The sequence below is a fragment of the Halictus rubicundus genome, chromosome 11 (assembly GCF_050948215.1).
Source record: "Halictus rubicundus isolate RS-2024b chromosome 11, iyHalRubi1_principal, whole genome shotgun sequence".
NCBI classification, from domain to species: Eukaryota; Metazoa; Arthropoda; class Insecta; order Hymenoptera; family Halictidae; genus Halictus; species Halictus rubicundus.
Genome location: NC_135159.1, coordinates 14,567,793 through 14,589,445, shown reverse-complemented (window position 1 = coordinate 14,589,445; position 21,653 = coordinate 14,567,793). Strand labels below are relative to the sequence as shown.

General features: G+C 39.5%; 1 protein-coding gene across 1 annotated transcript in view; it reads right to left on the bottom strand.

Annotated features, from left to right (window-relative positions):
* The window catches only part of LOC143359198 (adenylate cyclase type 6), a 63,748-nt gene extending 42,861 nt beyond the window's left edge, over positions 1-20,887 (bottom strand). Inside the window, exons 1-4 of the mRNA XM_076796958.1 lie at positions 20,121-20,887; positions 11,036-11,206; positions 2,982-3,242; positions 2,134-2,292 (exon numbers count right to left, since the gene is read on the bottom strand). Coding sequence (XP_076653073.1) covers positions 2,134-2,292; positions 2,982-3,242; positions 11,036-11,116 — 501 coding nt within the window. The 5' untranslated portion in view covers positions 11,117-11,206; positions 20,121-20,887. The remainder of the gene's footprint in view (positions 1-2,133; positions 2,293-2,981; positions 3,243-11,035; positions 11,207-20,120) is intronic.
* Between the last annotated feature and the right edge of the window lie 766 nt (positions 20,888-21,653).

Here is a 21,653-nt window from a genome sequence, read left to right as displayed (position 1 = left end):
AAATACCCACATTTCAAGGTACCATATTTTTGTCAGGCAAGTTCATCAATAAACGAGAAAATAAATAAATTCATTGAAGTGCTCTTTGATGCATACTTCTCATTTACCTAAATGAAAAGGGTTATTCGAAATTTTCTAGAATTTTATTTTATTAGCCCATAATTTGTATGAATAAATAGCCTATAAATTTTTAATATTTTTCAAATAATTTTACCTGAGGGGATGCGTCAGACATGTCAGTTTAATGATGGACATTTCAACGAGTTATCACGGGGGGTGAACATGGGGTTGCCGAGGGGTTGTCAAGGGGTTCAGAAAATGACTTGCTGACTCGAATGACTTAGTTAGAAAACGGGTAAGCTGATTGGTCGGTCTAATGAGCAGTAACTCGATTTTCCCGTTAGTTAGGTGAGCAAATCCGAGCCCGCAGAGTTTTGCTTTCAATCAGAGAGTGTAGTTTCCGGTCAGATCAATGCACTCAGGATTATCGGGTACTCGGAAGGTTGAGCTGGTGATTAGGAAGCCAGCCTGTCGAATCGATGCTCCTCGACGACGATCAAGCATCCTCGACGTCGGGCTACCTGAGGCCCGGATTAGGCGAACACAGTTTGCAATGGTTGATGCGATAGAATGTTAAGGATACACTGTCTCGGGTATGGTAACGACAGTGCATGCACGTTTGCACTGTTTTGTACCGAGTATGTCCACTGGTTCGAGATTTTTTCATTTTTTCCTAGAAGAGCATATTCATTTGCTACTTACTTCAATCATTTGTAGCAGTGCGATTGAAATGACTCTTCAGAGTTTATTGTATTCAATTTTTGAGTGTATCTATTTTTCTGACTGTCAGAAAAATCATTATGAAATTTGACAATTAATTTCATTCGTTGTTTGATTTTTATGCAATCTGTTAGTACAATTAGCTAGATTCTTCGAGCCACTGAATATTCTCTACCCAACATTATCAGCAGAATTGCTAGTTGGAATGAAAATTCTCAGATTAATTACTAGGAGTGTGTACATTTGTTTATATTTTAAAATCTTGATTGAACGCAATATGAAGATAAAAATAGTTTCATGCAGCAGTACAGTGCAGTACAGTTCACCACTAAAATTGACACTGTTCATTCTTAATTGATGGTAATGGAATAGTAAAAATGCCTAGTAGTTAATCTGATGTATTATTTTTATTTGGACTGCTGGAAACTGCGATATTATTAATAATAATTCTAGTGGTGCACAGTATTACACAGTGTCGAAGCATTGTGTGCCAAATGAATTTCATTCACTTTATTTTAATTCCCGGTTTTGTAAATGTCGTGGTTGTATGTATATTTAGATTTCGACGTGTTCAGTTAATGGATTTCCTCTGTATTTCAAACTTCTGACAAGGAAAATTGAATGGAAAATCTGCGGTCGGTTCGATCGAAGATAGAGATTGACCAGGAGTTTCCAAGTCAGTTTCAGACAGACCCCATCCGCGTGTCGGTTTCGCCACGAACTTGTTGCACAATTTTGCATTTTCCCCTATTTAAGCCCGCGAAACTCGAATTACTTCTCCCGCAGCTGTCAGAATGTTCCCCGGAAACAGCTTTCCATTTCCGGTTTGACAGCTTTACAAAACTAATTGGGAAGGTAACCACGATCGAGTGCATTCTGCGGAAATCGCGTGAAATCCCCCTAACGAACATCGAAGCTTCTCAGAAAAATTCAACGCGTTCCAACCGGCATCCAAGAATTACAATTGATGCACAATTTAAACCATCTCAAATTCTACTGGAAAAAATATTCTCCCGACTCAGAAGTTAAACAATTTATTTTACTCTTTCCTGCGACACGACTAGAAGTTTCTCCGACGATATTTTTATACTGATCTCAATTTTCATTAATTATGTCGGAAGACTTACAGCGCTGTGCAGATATATTTTTATCTCCGTCAGTATTTTTTTCACTCGTTTGGCAAGCATTTCCCATAGTTGTTAGGGCAGAGCAGAATGTTTCGAGAAACTGATCTCCGGAGGTTTGAGCCGTGTATATTTTTTCGAGTTACTGGAGATAGAATTTGCGATGGTTTTTTTTTTTTTTGTTTAAATAAAACTGCAGGAGAGGTAGAAACGTTTGAACGCGAGTTACCTGCAAGTTTTTGAAGCGATGCGAGGCGCAGAGCGAGTTCAAAAACCGACATAGCGGGCATTTCCTCGGTGGTCGTGTTATCGACGTGTTTACGGTGGTTTCCTGCGTTGTTTCCCTTCCGTTCGTGAGTCCAACCCCAACTTCCGAGCCTCTGCCCATCTGTGGACACATTGAGGGTTCGTCCATTTAACGCTGTTTCCCCTTTCACTTGCAAAAAGAGTATTACTGTGTCCGGGCACAGGGATATTAATTTTCCCTATCGCAGATTGCTCGGCTCCTAATGTTTTCCTGGGACCACTTTCTTCGGTACATCTCTCTATAACTCACTGCTATATTGCTACACTAAATGCTACATTCGCCGTATTATCTTGGGAAATTTTCTTATCTACTCTAGCAAATACAATTTTGATTTTATTCCGGATTTATGCTCAGATACAATCAATATACTTGGGGAGATTGACCGTAACGAATTGTGATTCGATATTGTTTAACTATTATTTAACTGCATGTAGAAAATATGGTTGATAACATCTTTATGGTCTTTCGCGTTATATATTTTCCAACCGGAGCATCTGTGACAGAAAGGAAAATATATAAATCGTCTCTCCGCCGTCTCATAAAAATGGAGAGTGGTGTTAGGCAAATTCCACGAGCACAGATCAGAAAATCCGTGATCTCGAAGGATGATCCTCGACGTGTGCTCCCGGGATGATCCTCCCAGGGAGCAGATTTGTTCGATTCCGCGTCCTCCGCGACGACGACCATTCTCCCGGCGAAAATTGCTAGGGTAAAGGAGCGATGGGGAACGCGTGTCGGATCGTCCGATTGTGTCTCTATCGGTGACTCACCGTGATAATCGAGGGCCTTGGTGCACCGGTTAGGTGTTCGATCACTTCCCAGTTGGACTTCTTGAGGGGTGTGTGCGGTGTGCGCGGCGTGTTAGGCGTGTGCGGTTGCGAGGACGGTGTCGAGGACTTCGATCCCGGAGGATTCAGCAGGAGCTCGACTCTGGGCTTCCCTGACTCGTTGTTGCTCACGTGCTGCCTCAAACTGGCCCATCGACGGGTGCTCCGAACTGATCCTGTTGCTGGTCGACTTCCCACCTCCCCCTGTCAATCAGAAAATCATGGTCCTTCAATAATTACGACAATTAAATTTTTAAAAAATTTTTAGGTGGTCAGTATCGGGCTTCATCTCTTTTGTACAATTTAATATCTGTTTTTGCGCGTAGGACAATTTTTGAGGATTTTTACTACCCCTTGGGGTCCATTTAGAATTTTCTGTGGATTTTCTACGAATTTTTGAGTGGATCCTGTCAATCTTTGTCCAGAGGATTTTGTATGAATTTTGGATTATTCGAAACCAGAGATGTGCGTCAGTCGGTGTTGGAACTAATTGAACGGTGAATGAAATATTTGGCTAATTAGGTAGAGTGTAATCTGGTCGATCAGAAGAAAGGAGAGTGGCAGTGTGTAATTAGGCGTGTTTCGCTATCCTATATACAAGGAGCCACTCTCAAAGAAACCCGAGCGTGACTCCGATGAAGCGGAGTAGGAGCACTGATTAGATTTCTATTTCCTAATCAGTCGGAGAAACCCTGTCTGGTGGCCTTTCAGTCCGGCTCCTTTCAACGACTCATCCTGTGGGAGCCGTTCAAGGATGTTTTATTAATCCTGACTGCGGTTCAACCAGGAACGCTCACCATATTGGAAAATTTCTACCGGCAAATGTAAAAATCATTCGCTACCAATCATCTTAAAATTGTCACTCGTACTCTGGATTAACTATTATTAATTTTGTAGAATTATCCTTATCCTATTAAAAATTGATCTGCTTCTAGTGGCTGTGAAAATTCATGGAAAATTCTGGGAACGAGGAAATTGCAAATGCGCTTCGAGGTTAAATCGTTTGAAAAATTTTCATAGTTCTATTACTGGTCAGAAAAATGTGAATAACATTTGAGTTGTCTTGAATGGGTCTTTTTGACAGTTTTCTGAGTGCTCGGTGTCTTTTCTATCGCTGGTACTTCAGTAAAGTCTTGGAAGGAGATGTAACAGATTTGAGAATTTTATCACCCATCGTCTCTCCGAATGGCAAACCGAACGAACTTTCTCAGACACATATGGCCTCCATTGACGTCGTTCCCCATTTTCTTTTCCTCTTAAATGTTGCAGAATCGCGGTCTTCGGGAATCAGATTTTGCAGAGCTGCTGAGAGAATAGGCGAACGACGTTGTTCGCTGGTCGTACATTTGTCGATGGTGATTTTGAAACATTTATGGACCTACACCTCTTTGAGCCCACTCCCCCTAAGCTACTTATCGTTTCCATTTTTGTAACTCCTCCTCGGCTGTGCCGAGTGCTAGACAATATTTCCATGCGAAAGTGCTCCTCAATTCTTCATTTTTTAATTCTGCTGGTTCATTCATTACGCTTTAAAGAGATCGTGGATTATTCTGAAGCATTTAGAAAAATTGTCCTTCAGTCTGGATCGCTATTGAACATTTTTAAAAAATTCAAGAGCAGTCTGTACGACATCAGGCACACTTTGAAAAATTAGGCTGTTGCACAGAATCATTTTTAGGTATCTTGAAAAAATTCTAGATCATTGCCAGTGTAAGATGCTTCAAAGAGATTCTACATCGTTCTGGGTCGCTTCCAGATGCTGAAAAATAATTCTACAATATTCTGAGGTTACATTAGACTCCGGAAATAAATTCGTCATCGATCCCAGAGACATGACAGTGTTCTCAAGATGACACAGTCATCAACCATGCGCTGCCTCAATTTCTCACAATTCCCCAGAGTTTCGAATCGCAGCCTCTCAATCTACATCGGCACTCTTTCCCTCGGATATTTTTTCCCTTCCTGCCACGTAACAACCATCCACGTTGATGGAATGTAAATATCCTTCAAGGCCTTCTTGGTACGATCGGGGAAAACACTAATTTCCCGGCCGCCTCCTTAGACACGATGCAATTACGTGGCATAAGAGCGAGAGGTTCTCATTAATCTTTTCTTGGTTGATCAATAAAGTTTCATCAAGCGTGTTATTTCCGTTTCTCCGCTCGGCGAGTCACAGCTCTACGACACCGGCCATTGTTCACTCTGGACCGTGAAAATGTCTTAATCCTGCCGACCTGCACTCTCGTGTGAATCCTTTGTATCCTTTGTGTCCCGTTGTCTCGCTTTTGTTTCACTTAGCCGGTCCAATTTTTCTTGGCGAAACTCGCTGCCGCTGCTGCTCTGCCAATTGCTCGTTTTCTCTTCCGGTTTCGGTACAGACATAAGGATGTGCACTCTCCTTCCTTTGAGATGTGTCCTGATCCTTTTTGTCTGATGAAAAGAATCGCCGTACTAACGAAACAGATCTGGTATGCTAATATTATTTTTCCTGCGCCAAATATTGCTGGCGCTTCTGTCTGAAATTAGATGACTGCTTCTTTTTCCTCTGGGGATCTCATTTTCAAAATTTTCTGTTTTAAAAATGCAGCTCTGTGCAGAGTTGAGGTCCGTGCAAAATTACGATCCCTGAAAATTTGGGGACTGCAAATTTGGGGATTCTGCAAATTTTGAGGTCTCTACAAAATTGGGGACTCTGTAAATTTGGGGATTCTGAAAAATTGGGGACTCTGCAAATTTTTGGGTCTCTGTAAATTTTGGTGACTGCAAATTTTGGGACTCTGCAAATTTGGGGACTCTGCAAAGTTGGAAACTCTTCAAATTTGGGGACTCTGCAAAATTGGGTCTCTGCAAATTTGGGAACTGCAAAAATCAGGCCTTGGAAAACTTAGGGGCTTTGGAAATATTGAGGTGCTTGCAAAGTCTAGTTCTGCATGAAATTGGGCACCATGCAACACCGTATTGGTTCCAAGTTTTGCTACAAAATGATTGCGGTTAACATAATTAGTTGATCAGCGGACTGTTAACTAATTAGATAGAATTCGACCCGCTGTGTGCTCACACTTCTAGGGAATTACATGTAGCAGGAGTTTCGATTAACTCGTTAGTAGTTCGCGCGAAATTCCTAGCCCTTGAATTGAACACTTTGCTACATAGTTTTGGAACTTAATAATAATTCGACGGTGCTGGTTAATTAGCAGGGTCCTTGTTAACGAAACCAACCTGGAATATGGGCTGCCTGTGTAAAGTGTACAAACCGACACGCCTACTGAAGTAAATATATACATCTACAGACAACTGTATACATCCTCAAGTATTTATTCGTATCTTTAAAAAAAATTGTACACTTTCAATTGAAAACTCGTTAAATAACTTGTTAAAAACGTGTAATTATATTTTTCACATACTGTAAGATGCAGACCCATGTGTGCATACACAACTCGAATTATGTTAATAAATTGGATTGTTCAACGAATTGTACAGATCACTGTTACTATGTGTATTCATAATTCCAATAGGGCCGAGTAAATTCGATTGTACATCGTATTAATTATCCCAATCCGGTCTGCCATAATGGGAACATCGATAGGAATGAATTACAAACACGGGGTCGTTTACACTGTTGGATGATTTTGCAAACCGATATGTTGTGAGAGGAAGCAACGTGTGGTAATTACCGTCGGCCGGTGATCATTAAATATGAATTATCACTACGAGAAACACTGGATTATTGTTTACTCACGCATTTTGGGAATTGTTGTAGCATTAGAGGCCCAGCGTTTCTTAACTCGTTCCAATCATCAAGTTACACTATCGTTTGCAAAATTCTTTACGAGATTCTGCATTAATTTTTCATTGGGCAATTTTTATAATTTTTCAAAATTATTCCATGGCTGTGCCGCAATTCACAGTTTATTTTTATTAAAAGCGTTTTAGGAAGGCTTAATTTCTTTTTGTTGTCAATTTTTGGACTGTGATATTTTTAATTAATTTATAGTCCAGTTTGGAGCTTAGTTTTGTGGTATATATATGACGTGAGTTCCTTCTGATGACATTTGAATTATGCAAATAGGTGGCTCTGTGCATCTAATTTTTTAATTTCAAGTTTGAGAATATTTTCACTTAAAACAGAATAAATTTATAAAATCGGTGGATTGTATTTTTCGGAATGAGCATAAAATCTTCGAAAAATTCCCAGAATTGCCAGTTGGTATTTCGGTGTTATTATTCCCGATGCATCGGAGTCTCCATCCTCTAATGATCATCATCCTCGGCACGGTATAATGGTAGGATGACGTTACCGAAATAATTGTTGTGTCACCGGATACATCCAAAAATACCGGTGAATCGGGCAGGCATCGGTGGCATCGGTTTAATCAAACCTTATCGTTCGGTAATTCATAGCACTCGAGTCGTTTCTGCGGTCGGCGAATTCTTTGTCATTGTGTGTCCACAGTGCTCTCGCAGTCAGCGTGAAAGCTTGATAACGTATCACCTGGCACGAATTTCCAAACTGACTCTCGCTATCTGTGTGCGAACACGTTCCACAGCTTTGCATACCGAAAACTCTGCACGTAGAAAATTTCATTCTACTCCGATTCAATTATACCTGCGATTACATTCACAGCCCGACAGCCGACGGTACAGTGTTTCCAATACAAATTCAGTTTTCGAATTCTCATTGGCGTTATGTCCCCGTGGAAGTTTGAAAACCCTTACAAAAATAACCGCGCTACAAACGGCACAAAGGTTATCCAGCTTTCGGTACTTCTATTCAATGAAATTGATAAAAATAATACCTGTAGAGTAATCAATGAATTCTTAACGGCCATAAAAATTGTTTCTTAAAATGTTGAGTCAACTTAAGTTCTATTGAATTTATTATCTTCTTTAATATGTACAGTATTAATATCAAACGCTTTGAAAGATTGATTTCAGTATAATTGCATTAATTATTTAGAGGTATACACACTTTAATTTATTATTTATGGGTAGTATATTGTAACTGAACTTTATGGTGCATTGCTTCTAAATTAAACTTTCAGTGGTGGTTAGAGAAATTCCTTGCAATCTTTTCAAAATAAATTCGACAATAATAACATTTTCCAAGAGGTACATACAATTTATTATTATTTTATATATTTCTAATAAAATATAGAAATATTTGGTGTAGTTATGTAAACTATATATTATAGAACAAGGAAGTGAACGACGTAGAATATAATGACGAAAAATAAATAATATGGAGTAGTAAAAGGTGATTAATAATAGTAATGAATTATGTATGGCAAGGAATTTTTGGGCAGTGGAATGATGAAAGGCCCGCACTAGTCAAAGTATTTGTCAAAGTCGCAGCCATAATTCGCAGTCGCAGCTTCACAATAGATTTTGCTCGTGCACAATCGCCGGCAGAACTTGGTAGTTATTAAATTCTATATTAAACGCATTCGCGGAGTCAGAGAACGCTCTGCTCAAACTTCACCGCAGATTACGGCGGTCGCGCGCTGTGTTTGATTAAACCAACAATAATTGCTCGTTGGGAACGGATTGGAGAGAGAGAGAGAGAGCTCGGTGAAAACACGGACACGATTTTCCTCTCTTTCGCGGGATTTCCACTGTAACTATCCACCTGCATAAAATATGACAAAACCAGCGTTTGTTCGCCGGTCTCCGTTTTCCGCTTGACCGATCAATCGTTTAATAATCGGCGATACATTTTTCCGTTTTCTGTCGAAACGTTTGTGCCCCCGAACGACTCCGCGAAACCACTGGAACATTTACCGGAGCTCTCTGCTTGAAATTCGCTCTGCGACTGTGGACTCGATTTTCTAATTAATTGAAGAATAATCGGAATAGTTCGATCGAATTTAAATTCACTGTCAAGCACCGGAGACAGTGGAATTTAAACTTACCCGTACACTTTATTCACCGTAACAATTAAACGTTGCAGTCTCGTTCCTGTTTGCGTAAAAACGCTGGAAAATTCACCCGTGTATAGTTCGTAATTTGTTCATAAAAGTTCGCTTACATAATTTGCCCGAGTTACGCGGGTTTGCGCACAATTCTGAGACGTTTAAACGGTGGAAAATTTATTCATGGTATTGTATCATGATCGAAATTGTCTGATAAAATGCATTCATTAAGTCAATCAATATTTTCTTCTTTTCTTTAATCTTCATTTTATGTAAAATCATTTCGTGACTGACCGGGAAAATAATTTATTCGTTAAAATCCTCAGGGCAAGTTAATCGATTTGATATTTTATGCTTGGAAACCTGAGATTGCAATTTAATTAATCGAATAATTATTGGCATCTCCTCTACTGGAGACGAATTTTTAATACAAATAGTGGTGTCTAACTTCGTGAATAAAATTTCGAATAATTCTCCGACACAAAAAATCAATGTTCCGGCACCGGTGATACCGCACGGAGATTATGCTAGTAATTGCAATCGATGATTCCGCGAGAGTGGAAAAACGCAGGACTCTGTGATCGGCCTCGGGGCGAGAGTTACGTTGATCAATTAATTCTCCCGGCTGAAGCCAGGCCGTGTTTATGCCCGGTTCAGAGGATTCGATTTTAATTTCGCCTAACGAGATTATTGCTTTTTCCCCTCGGTCCCCGTAATTCGTGGACACACGATGTAATAACGTGTGACTCTGTACTCTCTATCTCTTTCTATCTCTTTCTATCTCTCTCTTCTTCTTCTTCTTCTTCTCTCTCTCTCTCTCTCTCTCTCTCTCTCTCTCTCTCTCTCTCTCTCTCTCTCTCTCTCTCTTGATCACCACTGGCGAGAATAAACTTGTGAATAATGGATGAGTCGGGTTCAGCTCTTTTGAATAAAAAGGTGACGTTGTCGGGAGACAACAGCCTGCTTCCGACCTACCCTTTCGGTATAATGGTCGTTGTTAATTGTGGCAAAAAACTGATGAATGCCGCTGGTGTTGCGTGGCTCGCGAAGTTAGGCGATCATGATAAACCGAGATTCGTTTTTCCACCGTCGTTGTTTGTCGCGAATAAATTGAGACAAGCGTAATATTGTTTGCCGTGCCGTGGACTCGATTCGGAATTCTAATGTGTACAATTGTACGTTGCATTAAATATTTGTCCTTCAAAATTTATTTCCGTATTTTTGTCGGGTTTAATATTTTCAGCGTGTAGAGTTCTCTCATTTTCGTATCGGCATGATATTCAGTACTCGTTTAATATTCTCACGTTTTCCATATTTTTGTTGACGTCATAGCCCCTTCTTTAATTAATGAGTGATGAATAATGCATAAACCTAGCATTGTACCTTCTTGCGTTTTTTACGTCACACGTTTGAAACAGTGGTGCAACGGAAACAACGTTTTTCGAAAATTGTTGGCAAACGGAAAGCAATGCTCTGCGAATATCAATAGACGATCAAAAGTTTCATCTACGTCGATAAATAAAGCACGACTGCAAACACAAATGGATCAAATAAAAATATTTAAAAAAAAATTTTACTATTTCATGTATACTATCAAAATGAAATTAAATCCTTTGCACAAAAGCGTTCCAATTAAAAACAAGTCGATACCATAAATTCGAAGACAACGTATTGGTCGGTATTTGGTGTTGAAAATATTCCTACGTTAAAAAATTAAATATATAAAAAATAAATATCGGTTAAAATCAAGAATGCGTTTCTCATTCCACTTGAAACAAACTTTAAGTATAACAAAATCGAATTGTTCCGATCCGCTTGGAGTACATTCGAGCCAATGATCAAAAGGGAGAAATAATGACGTCCGATCGGGCAACCCCTAACTTTAGGACACCTCGGAGGAATCCGGTGTCTCTATCAATGTCAGCGAAGTTATCCGGAAAAAGGATCCCAGGGATAGCCACGCAAGAATCCTCCATTACTCACTGGTAGGGTTGGGGGTGTTAACATGATAAGGGCGTAAAAATCGAAGGGCTCTGTCTGTACACGAGGATTTCAATGGTAGTGTGTCTGTCTGTGTGTTTTTGTTACCTGATGGCTCCTTCTGCTGGCACGGAGGCTGAGACGGTGTCTCCACTCGTGCTTCGGGAATTCCGCTGTGCATTTCTCCATGTCGGCCTCTGTTCTTCAAGATGTCGTCGGTGAAAAGCCCTTCGGGGCAATGGAACACCGTTGTCTTCTCCCGGCTACTTCATGCTACCCCTGCAACACCAGGAAAATATTTTTCAGGCTTCACGTTTTCCACGACACCTCGCATTCCTACCCTTAAATCTTTTGTCTCCGACGCTTTTTTCCCCCGAAATTCGTGGTCTCTCTGCGAGCCTGCAGACTACAATCGCAAATCCCGTTCGCTAGGAAAAGCTTCCTGATGCTTTTTTATATATTGGTGAATCCATAGGATTTTTGGCGATTTTGTTTTTTTTTTTTTTGGAACGTTATAAAAATTTTTGTGACGGTTTTTATTCAGAATCTGCAGGTGTTGTTCGATTTCTGGAGCATCGCTGCTTTATTTTATTTTTAACCTGTTTATGGAAAATTTGGTGGGAAAAAGTTAACAGATATCTTGATGAATGTGCTTTTGTTTATCGGTTGATCGATTTTGTGTAGGTGGTTCGCGTTTTATTGGAGAAATAATTTTATTTTCATTTTTGTGTCTGACTTCAGTGATGCGAGTCAATCATAGGTCAGGCAATCAGTGTCAAGTGCTTGTTTAGATGTTACGATTTTTTATGTTACTGATTTGCATGATATATTGTTTCTAGAATATACGGGCTGGGTTCCAATCACATCAGAGTGTTTCTCTGTAATTTTATCTTGTAAAGGGTGCCAATGATAATTATAAACAACGAACATATATTATCTTCCAAGGATCGTATAAAAAAGAACAAAAGTATTAATAGATACTCTCTTGTGGTATTTTTATAACAATGTGACGAACAGGTCATTAAAAGTTAGTTATCCATAACAATTGCTTTCTATCAAGATCATTCTAATCATTTGTGGTTGCTAGTAGTCCGAGTCAAGCATACGACAGACATACGATCTAAAATTGTATGTCCTTGCTACAGAAATTTCTAACTAAATTCGAGTCTCTTAAAATATTATTTACTATCAATTTAGAGTAAACTTGTCCGACAATTGCCTGTCATTTTTACTAATCTATAACAAATCGGACACAGTCATTTTCTTTATTTCTCTTATTTTTATTGTTCTCTGCAAAGGAAAGCCCCGCCAATTTATTTTCCTGCAGGCATACAAACCTAATAAAAATAGTACAGTGTATATTCAGTAAGATATTAACTTAAAAAATTCACAGATGTTAATTGATTAGTTGCTTGGAATAAATTGCAAATATTATAACAGAGGAAAAATTTTTAGAAGCTTGAATAGAATGCTCCAATGGGCAGGTTTTTAGTATTGCGTGGCGAAATACAGTCAAATATTTGTCGCAGAATTGAATCAGTTCGGAGTCGAGGGCTCCGAGTGATCTACGAGAATAGATAGATCCTCGAAGCCGCCTTTTCCCACGGCTTCCTCGTGCTGTCGTCAAACGCGCAGGCGACGAAGGACGAATTGGAATCTTTAGATAGCCCTTGAGAACTCTCGACGGCGACTGGCCGTTGCCACTCGATATCGAAAATCCTTTTTTTCCCGAATATTGCACGTTTGATCGAGCCTGTGGACCGAGCACAATTCTCCGCTGGGTCGTTTCTTCTTTTCTACAATATTTATATACCCTACGCTCGCCTTCGTGTGAATTCTGATTTATTATTGACGGCTTCGTGTTGAGACTCGCCCTCAGGTCCGAATTCGAACGTCTCCCCGTTGTGGCTGCGTTCAAGAATTTTTTTAGATGAACTAAATAACCTAAAATGTTGAAATTTTGCAGACTCGTTTACGGAGGTTGAAACTATATTCATGAATTTTTGCGTCCCATTCTGGTGAAGGTTATAATATTTATATATCGTTAAAGTTTAGTAAGGAGGAACTAGTTTCGTTGCAGCATTGGCGGTAATTTCCATGTTTATTATCCAAATTTTTTGTGGGAGGGAATAATAAAATTATTTATTTAAAGTTCGTGGGACACTGTCCGTAGGTGAACACTTGATGGATTACTGTGTATGAATATGCATAGAAATAATTTTTCTCTTCACTGTACGACGATAGGCGATTTCTGAAGCCATCTATTCGATTTCAGCTGTTATCTCTTTCATTGTGTCGAGGTGGTCGACCCAAACGCTATGAATAGCAACGGGGAAAATCGGAACGCTTTAAAAATTGATTGGCTGTCACCAGCTGTAGCTGTGCAATCGATTCTCGCAGTTAATGTCCCAATTTTCTGGTACGACTGCTACTTTCACTGTTTCCCTCTATTTCTCTCGCCTAAATCCGCGTGCACCCGCCATGAAAAATCATTCAAACTCTCAACCCTGCATAACGCATCAATTCTAACATTAAAAATGCAATTCCCGCTCAAACTTCCACTTAGAAAATTAAAAATCCGACCGCCTTTAAAATCAATTGCTCGAATCATTTAAACGAGTTAAATCAACATTTTTCCCACCGATAACATTTCCCAATGAGAGCGTATTACCATTCGAAATCAACTCTTGCATCAGCCCTTTCATTACACAATTTTTATCGCAACCGTTATCCCCGATAAACCCGATGTTTCTCACAACTTTATTTATAAAACTTTTCCAGCCTTTTGTTTTCTCCCGAACGAGACCCCTCGTGAATAAAAAATCCTCCATCCAACATCTCCGAGAGAAACAACTATAGTATTCAAGCAAGAATAATTCTCCGGAAGTTTCCAGACTTCCATTTTTATTAAAAATTGATAACGCAATGCAGCCTGGGAGGAGAAAGAGAGAGAGAGAGAAGATATCAAATATACATTGTTCGATGTTTCTTGGGAGTATAGTCCAGTGGTATCGGGACCGTCGAATGCATTCGAGGGTGAAGACGAATCGATACTATCATTTATACGGAATTATGTAAAACGTGGGCCGGCCTGGCCGTAATTGGAGCCTAAAGTCTGTCGTTTGGCCCAATTAGCGGTAGTAAAGCTTCGAAAGTAACGATAACGATTCACGCAGACCCCTCGGGGTCATTGGGAACAAAGGGGTCGTCGATGGTCGCCCTCGACCACTGAACTTTCCCGAAATTTTCCATGCAAATTTCGGTGACCTCGGGCTGCTAAATATTTTCAGATACTCTTATCTCCATTACTGTCGCCAGGGGGTCCCGGCAATTTCCTTTGCTTTCACATCTTGAAATAACTTTGACCTGCAGGAATTTGTACAGTGTGGTGCAAAATTGGTCTGCTATATTTTTCTTCGTGCTACTTCTGACAAAGGAAAATTGCCATAACACTTTGGCCAGAACTGTCCATTTCGGTTTCTGGATGTTCCGGAATTTATTTAACAATTTCCTAATCAGTAGAACATTTTAATTTGTTATCACATTGCCCGACGTCTTTAATCTGATTTTATTCACTGCCGACTGTTTTATTTGGGGGAGTACGTTATACGTATGTAGAGCGGTTTATGACTGACGAAGTAGGTGGGTAAAAATGTGTACATATATTATGGAACACCGTGTACGTGTATATCAGAAAGGACAAAATGCTTCAATAGATTCAGTCAGCCATAAACGTCGTTTCAGATTGACGACACAGCCTGATGACATGAGATTGCTTTTCCCCTCTCTATTCCCATTCTGTACTAATATACAGGGTGATCCAGAAGCACAGACATCATTGCTTGACCTGTTATATTTACTAAAAGCACTGATATAATTATTGGGACCCTCCCCTCAATTATTGTGATCCTCGCCATCACTAATTGTACCCCTTCTCTAATTAATTGGACTCCCCGAATTAATGGTACCCTCTTAATAATTAATTGCATCCTCGCCTCCAACGGTTCTTCCCACAAAATTGTTTCCCATAATTAATCTGGCAGTACCCACAATTAACCGTACCCTTCCCCTAATAAATTAGATCCTCCCCCCGATTGCTTGTTTTGCAGTGTGCCAGTTATCCCTTCATAATTAATCATTCGCCACAACTGAAAACACGTCGAATTTCCCCGCAATTTCCAGCATTCTCGGTGATTCAAAAATTGCAATCCACTTCCACTCTTCGATTTCCCATCGAGATTTACATCATTCAGAAAACTGCATTTATCGAGTGCACCATTGGGAACATACTTGGCCGTGTAATCGAGGGTGGTACTCGCCGACACGGTGATCGCGAACGAGATCATTATCGCTCGGGGGAAAAATTTCGCCGGCTTGCGGCCGCTCCCGGGGTTTTCATCCGCGGCAATCGCCCGTGAAATTGGCCCTCGAATTTTTGTTTTTCCGCGCTCCACGCGACGACCCATTTCCGGCTGGAACGTTGCGAATTTCCGGCGGCCGGCTACGAAATCGTTTTCGCCGCCGTTTTGTCCGCGCGCTCGCGATTTTTCCGCAAGCGTTCTCGCGGCTTGCGCAACTCCCGGCAAAAAGTTTGCGCACGGTTTTTCGACGGGGCCGAGGCGAACTTCCGATGAAAAATTCAGGCGAAACTTCGACGAGGGTCCTCGAGCTCCCTCTCTCGCAGTCTTGGATAGGAAAACTGTCTACGTTTCTTCCACTTTTTTATTTGCCTCCTCGCAATCATTTCCTCTTTCTTCTACTTTTCTTATTACTTCCTCCTCTCTCCTTTTTCGCTTCTTTGGCGAAATGTATTTTTAGTTGTATTTTTCCAGCGACGGAAGTTGCTCGTGTTCTGTATCGTGTTTGGAGGAGTATTGTTTGTCGTTTTAATATTTTATCACACTCCTCGGCGAGCCAGGTCTCTCGAGCTTCTTGGTGGGAACAGTTTTGGGACTTTTATCGACATTTGGGACATATTTAAACATTGTATTATCTCCAATTATGTTCTGAGAGTTGTCGTAGTGCGGTAAATCCATGAACGATTTTATTGTGCTGGAACGAGTGTGGTTGGCATGTGTGTAAGTGATGAGTGTCCCGAGGAAAAAATTTAATTAGGCGGATTTATGATTATTGCCGAGCAACAAGTGTGTCCACACAATCAACCAATCAGAACCGCATCCATCTCTGTCGATTATATAATAGAGACCGTAGGGCGTGCTGACTCACCATGTACAGTTCTTATTCACCTTGTCGGGGATCAATGAAAAAATTATAGAGAATTGAGCTAATTATAGTATCGAATTGGAGACGACTTCCTGTACACGATCTACAAATACGCGACTATATTCAGTCTTGCTAAGACTATATTCGGTTCTTGTCTCTTTTAACGAATCTTTGTTATTGTCTTTGACATTTGCAGAATGTGTAGCTAGCATTAATTATGGTTCACTGATCGTATGATCATCAGAATACGTCCGTGTTTCAGGAAGTTGCGGCTCAGAAAATCTCGATTGTGGTTAGTGGTAATCGATAGACTATAGTCGAGTCTGACCGTTCGATTTCCTGTGTGTGACCGCACTGTTCCTGCTGTTCGTGTAATTTATTTAAACGTTTTTCGGTATCAATGAGGACTCACCGGGAATTCTGACGTCGTCGTGTTTTGTTCAGCGGTTTAGAAACTTTTTTTGGATTTGGTACGCGTTTGAAGGATCGTTCATAGCAATGAGGAAAATCATTAAGGAAAACCGTAGACGATATTGTCGCAGGTGTTTAGTTATTCATGTTCACGTAGCGTACTTCCTACGGGAATTGCAATTAAAGTCAATAACGATCGGAACGAACGAAAGTGCAGGTACCCTCATGGTCGCTCAGGTGTTGTCTGAGTAAAGGTCTCTCTCGTTCTCATCGATACAAAATATTGCTGGTCGCAAACTTTTTATTTTCAATATTTAACTCAATTAAATATTTTACTATTTCTATTTTATACAGTTTGGAAAATTGTTCATTCTTTTAATTATTCACTTCTTGGAAATAAGTATGCAGTAACGTTGGTGGTCATATATTTTTAATTTTGTAATTATTGAATACCAGAAAAATGAGTATTACCAATATTGCAGTAATTTTCACCGACCTGTGAATGAGTGGTCGTGAACATTTTATAGTTGAGTGGTGTTGCTTATCTGAGTGAAAGGACGTAAAGAGAAAGTGTGATTTATTATAATAATTACCCGTGTGGGGCCGGGTTTAGAATACCCCTACAGTATACCCTGCTTGTCGTAAGAGGCGACTAAAAGGGAGTCACGTTCCTTTTATTTTCCACCTGTATCCTCTTCATTGTTTCTCACCGAAACCACAGGTGCTTGGTACACACCAGTATTCCAAGCTAAATCAAACTAACTTCACTTTGCTTTTTCATAAAATTAACGCCATCCAATTAATCTAGACTCACCTAAAACAATCCACATCTCGACTTCACTAAAATCGAGCTTCTTTTGTTCTACTTATTTCCTCCCTTAATTTTCTTAATTAATCATTAATCTACTTTGCTGAGTATTCACTTGAGCTATTAGTTTCTAAGGATCTTTTTGGTCCAGCAATTTTATTGCTGGGCCCAACGAGGGACCGTTAGTGTTTGTGTTGTGTTATTATAGTGAGTGTGTTTGAGTTATGTTATCTCATGTATTGTAAACAATGCAGTGTATAGTGCTAAAGTGCTAAAGTGCTAAAGTCCTGTGCACAGGCATAGTGGGGTATAGTCCGGCCGGCAAAAACAATTGCCAGGCAGATCCAATGGGAACCCATGGATGTATGCCTGGCAAAAAATAGACTAAGCAAAAATTTACTAAAACTAATGCAACAAATTAATCCCAAACCTGCAGATAAGGGATACTTATTTTGCAGACCCAAATTTTTTTTTAAAGTTCCCCAAATTCCCCCAAATTAACATTAATAGGTGTATATAGGCGGCCTAAGGCCAATTTTTAAATGCCCTAACTTCCACCACCGGGAAACTAATATGTCCCCACTGACACCCACGGTTTTATTTTTTTATGCCTCCTTATAAATAGTCGAGATATTATTCTATGTACCAAAGTAGAGTCAGAATTGTTTTTCCGAAGTCAATAATTGTTTGAAATTTTTGCGAACTTATGTGGTTATGTGGTTAAAATAAAAGGAACGTTACGATTTTTTAAAATTCATTTCCCTTGAATAAAATCTTTTTATTTGATACAGTCACTAAACAAAGTGACGAGGATAGCAATTTTCGTTCTCATTATTAAATCAGTGAATTTTTCATTATTTATTTCTATATTTTTTCATTATTCATTTACTTACAAACCTTCGTTCTTATGATAGTTAAATATTATGTCTGATACAGTCAATGAGAAAGAGTAAGTAATATATCGTAGCTATTAATTTCAACTTTTATTTCTAATAAAATTAATTTTGTAAGAGTAATCTCCTGGGTTCGCCCGGGATTTGAACCCGGGACCTCTCGCACCCGTAGCGAGAATCGTACCCCTAGAACAACGAGCCATAGTTTTCTAAGTGTAATAGAGTTGCATAATACTTCCAATTTCTTTTTTAACGGCTGCTTCGAGCGCCTATAAATGACTATTGCCAATGACACCCTCTTTATGTTTCTAACTCTGCTTAGTCTATTACAGGAATACAAATAAAACCAGATAAAAAGAATGGTGAAAGAATGGTTAATTGGTTAAAAAGTAATTAATTATTGGAATTAATAGATTACTATTTTATCTTTATTATGTATTGTGTATTTTCTGGATATTGTTTATTGTTTTATTATTCCTGAGTATATGGCTGCTTCATGCGCCCAATTATTATAATTGACCATGTATCTCGTGTGTTTGTTCGGGCGTATTATTAATATCTGATATCTATTGTGCCACCATTATTATTACCGAATTGTTGTCATTATCTTTTGCGTGACGATTGTTCGGCTTTGTTAATTATTTATAAACCACCGGGGCAACAATAGTGGAATTGCTGGCGAGAGGCGCCACGAATCTAATTAACAGTCGCTTTCTTTGAGGGCTGTGTCCGCAAGACATAGCTCAAGTTCGTGGACTGCCTAAGGCGAGGCTAATTAAGAAACCGAGTTCACGGTTACGCGGTACCTAGAATAATACGATGATTGTCAGTAGACTGCGGATTTTATCAATTTACTCAGCCGTGAGCTCCGTTGGAAACTATAAACCCGATTTCACGAAAAAAGAAAAGAAAAATTATATTGAAATATTAATAATTAGTAAAACATTATTTTTATATTCTACATTCTTCTTTTATATATTGTTAGCACAATATCAAATTAGACGTCTCCTAATTTCACATTGTACACAATTATCACATAAAAGTAATATCCCAATTCAGAAAATTGAAATATTATATTAATTTCACGTATCATTTTATCAAAAGTGTATCGCATGAAAAATAGTGCTAAGAAAAACACGTGCTCCGCGGGACGGTGCAATTGTGAATCATCGATCCAGGTAGAACATTTTCTTTGTTCTAGTGAAAAAAGGGAGCAATTAAAAAGGACCCTCAATCATTTTCCAATAACAGAAAGTTGCTGCCAGTCCGAGCGCAATTGTAATCGCGGATTTGTGTAACAGGCTGCCAATTGCAGCAAAAGCTTCACTGTCGTGAGTGACATTGCGAGACCGAATTGATTTCACTAACGTTCACAATGTCACGCGGAAAAAACTAGGTTCCGCATTTTGCTTCCAACCTCCTCTCAAAACTGCATAATTTGCCCAATAGGATTAGCGAATCTCTATCAGTCACTCGAACAATTGAAACATAAATTTCTATATCAATTACTTGACTACTTCTAGCTTCATTTCGCATAATCATCTCAATGCTTGCAATTGTTGCTAATTCCATGACGTTTGATAGCGAATTCCTCCAACCTCGTTAAAAATTCGGCCCTCGTTTTCGATTTTTCTTTGCAAATTTTAACAAAAAATCGGACGTGAAGAGTTCACAATAATTGGTGAAATTAAATGGCCATGTCACTGGAATTTTTAGTAAAATAATTTGAGAATACTAGAATTAACGTCAACATTGTAATATTTTGCAGTGACTCAAAGAGCACGAGGACACCACCAGTCCCCTTGCAGTCAATTAACGATCGGTCCCGCTAACCGATGATAAATCCCGGCGATCTTACCTCGCAGCGCTCTCGATCCCATCTCGATTTTCATAACCATAACACTCCTCAGGTCTTCACGGCCATTTTCCCGGCGTCGTTGATCAATTTCCTCCTGCGATGCACATGATCTCAGCTGTGCTCTCTCACCTGCACCGAAACTGCCCCTCTTTTCACTTGACAAGGATCGCATCACGATCTACGACTTCATGCTTCATCATATCTCAGAGTATATCACTAACAATTTATCAAATACAACCGTTCACCAGTTGAAAGTCTCTCGACGCCTATGGGGGTTCTCAAAATCCCATGAAGTGCTTTTACAACCTCCACAAAAATTCACAGCACTACCCTAAGAGCACACGAGCTGCCACACTCGATTTTATAATACTCTTTTCGCTAGTCTGATCAAAACTGTCTGTTTCTACTTGTTCGATTCAAAATCGAGTCTATATGAGAAAGTGACTTTCTCTTGATTTTTTTCTTTTAGGATTGCTTTAATGATCAGGGGAGAGATCTTTTGCGATGGGATGGTTCAAGGGTTGTACTATTCGTGAGGATTTTTTGTTTTTCGGAATCGCGAGATTAGGGGAACGCACACTTGTTTGAATGTCGGAACGCGACGCGTCTCGGACAAGTGTCGCGCGCAGACTGGAGTCTCTGCGAGCGTTTCCAAAGCGAGTTCCCGCTCGCGTGTATTGCGCAGGCCTCTTAGGGATCATGCGAGCCCTTATTATACTTCAACACCTCCAGTCCCTCTCTTGGAAAAAATCCTGGAAACGCCGGAATCGTAAAACAAATAACTTTGGCTAATTTTATGGAGCAACGTAACTCCGCTGAAAAGAATTTTACAGTCCCGATTATTTTCTGCACTGAAACGTAGACGTCATAATCAGTGGATACCATAAGAATTAAATGTATACTCTAATTGAATTCTTCAGGTGCCCAGTGGATACTCAATGGGATAATGATTATAACTCCTGCTTAAGTGAGGTTGAATTACTTCTACCATTTTTGGTAATTGTTACAATAACCTATGAACACTTGCACGTATGAATCCCATTCTTTTTCTTTTTCAATATTCACACAAGTCTATGGACTTTGAGCACCAATTTCCACACAGTATAACTGTCTCGAAGAAGTAATTATTACAGTACTAATTGTCAATATTTAACTTTCCATTAAAAAATTTCGTTTACTCCGATGAGAGTGATCCCTTGCAAGAAAAATGAAGGACAATTTTTCTTTATTAAAATATTTATGATGTAAGATTGTTTCCTGTCGCATTTATTTTTTAATAATTAATAAAAAGGTCTCTGTAAGAGGGTGGAGGTGTTGATGTGATGGGTTTTCTCCGGAGGTTTTTTTCTCTGAGATTGATAGTTGATGATACAGTGAGACAAAGTATCTCTTAGGGCTGTTCACTCTAGCATCCGCATTCTAAATATAATGTCTGAACGATGGGCTGAAGAAGTCTGCTGCCTTGGCTGATCATATTAACCCAGTTCTTATCGATCCCCCCTCAGAGCTACCGTTCACCTATTCACTCTATTG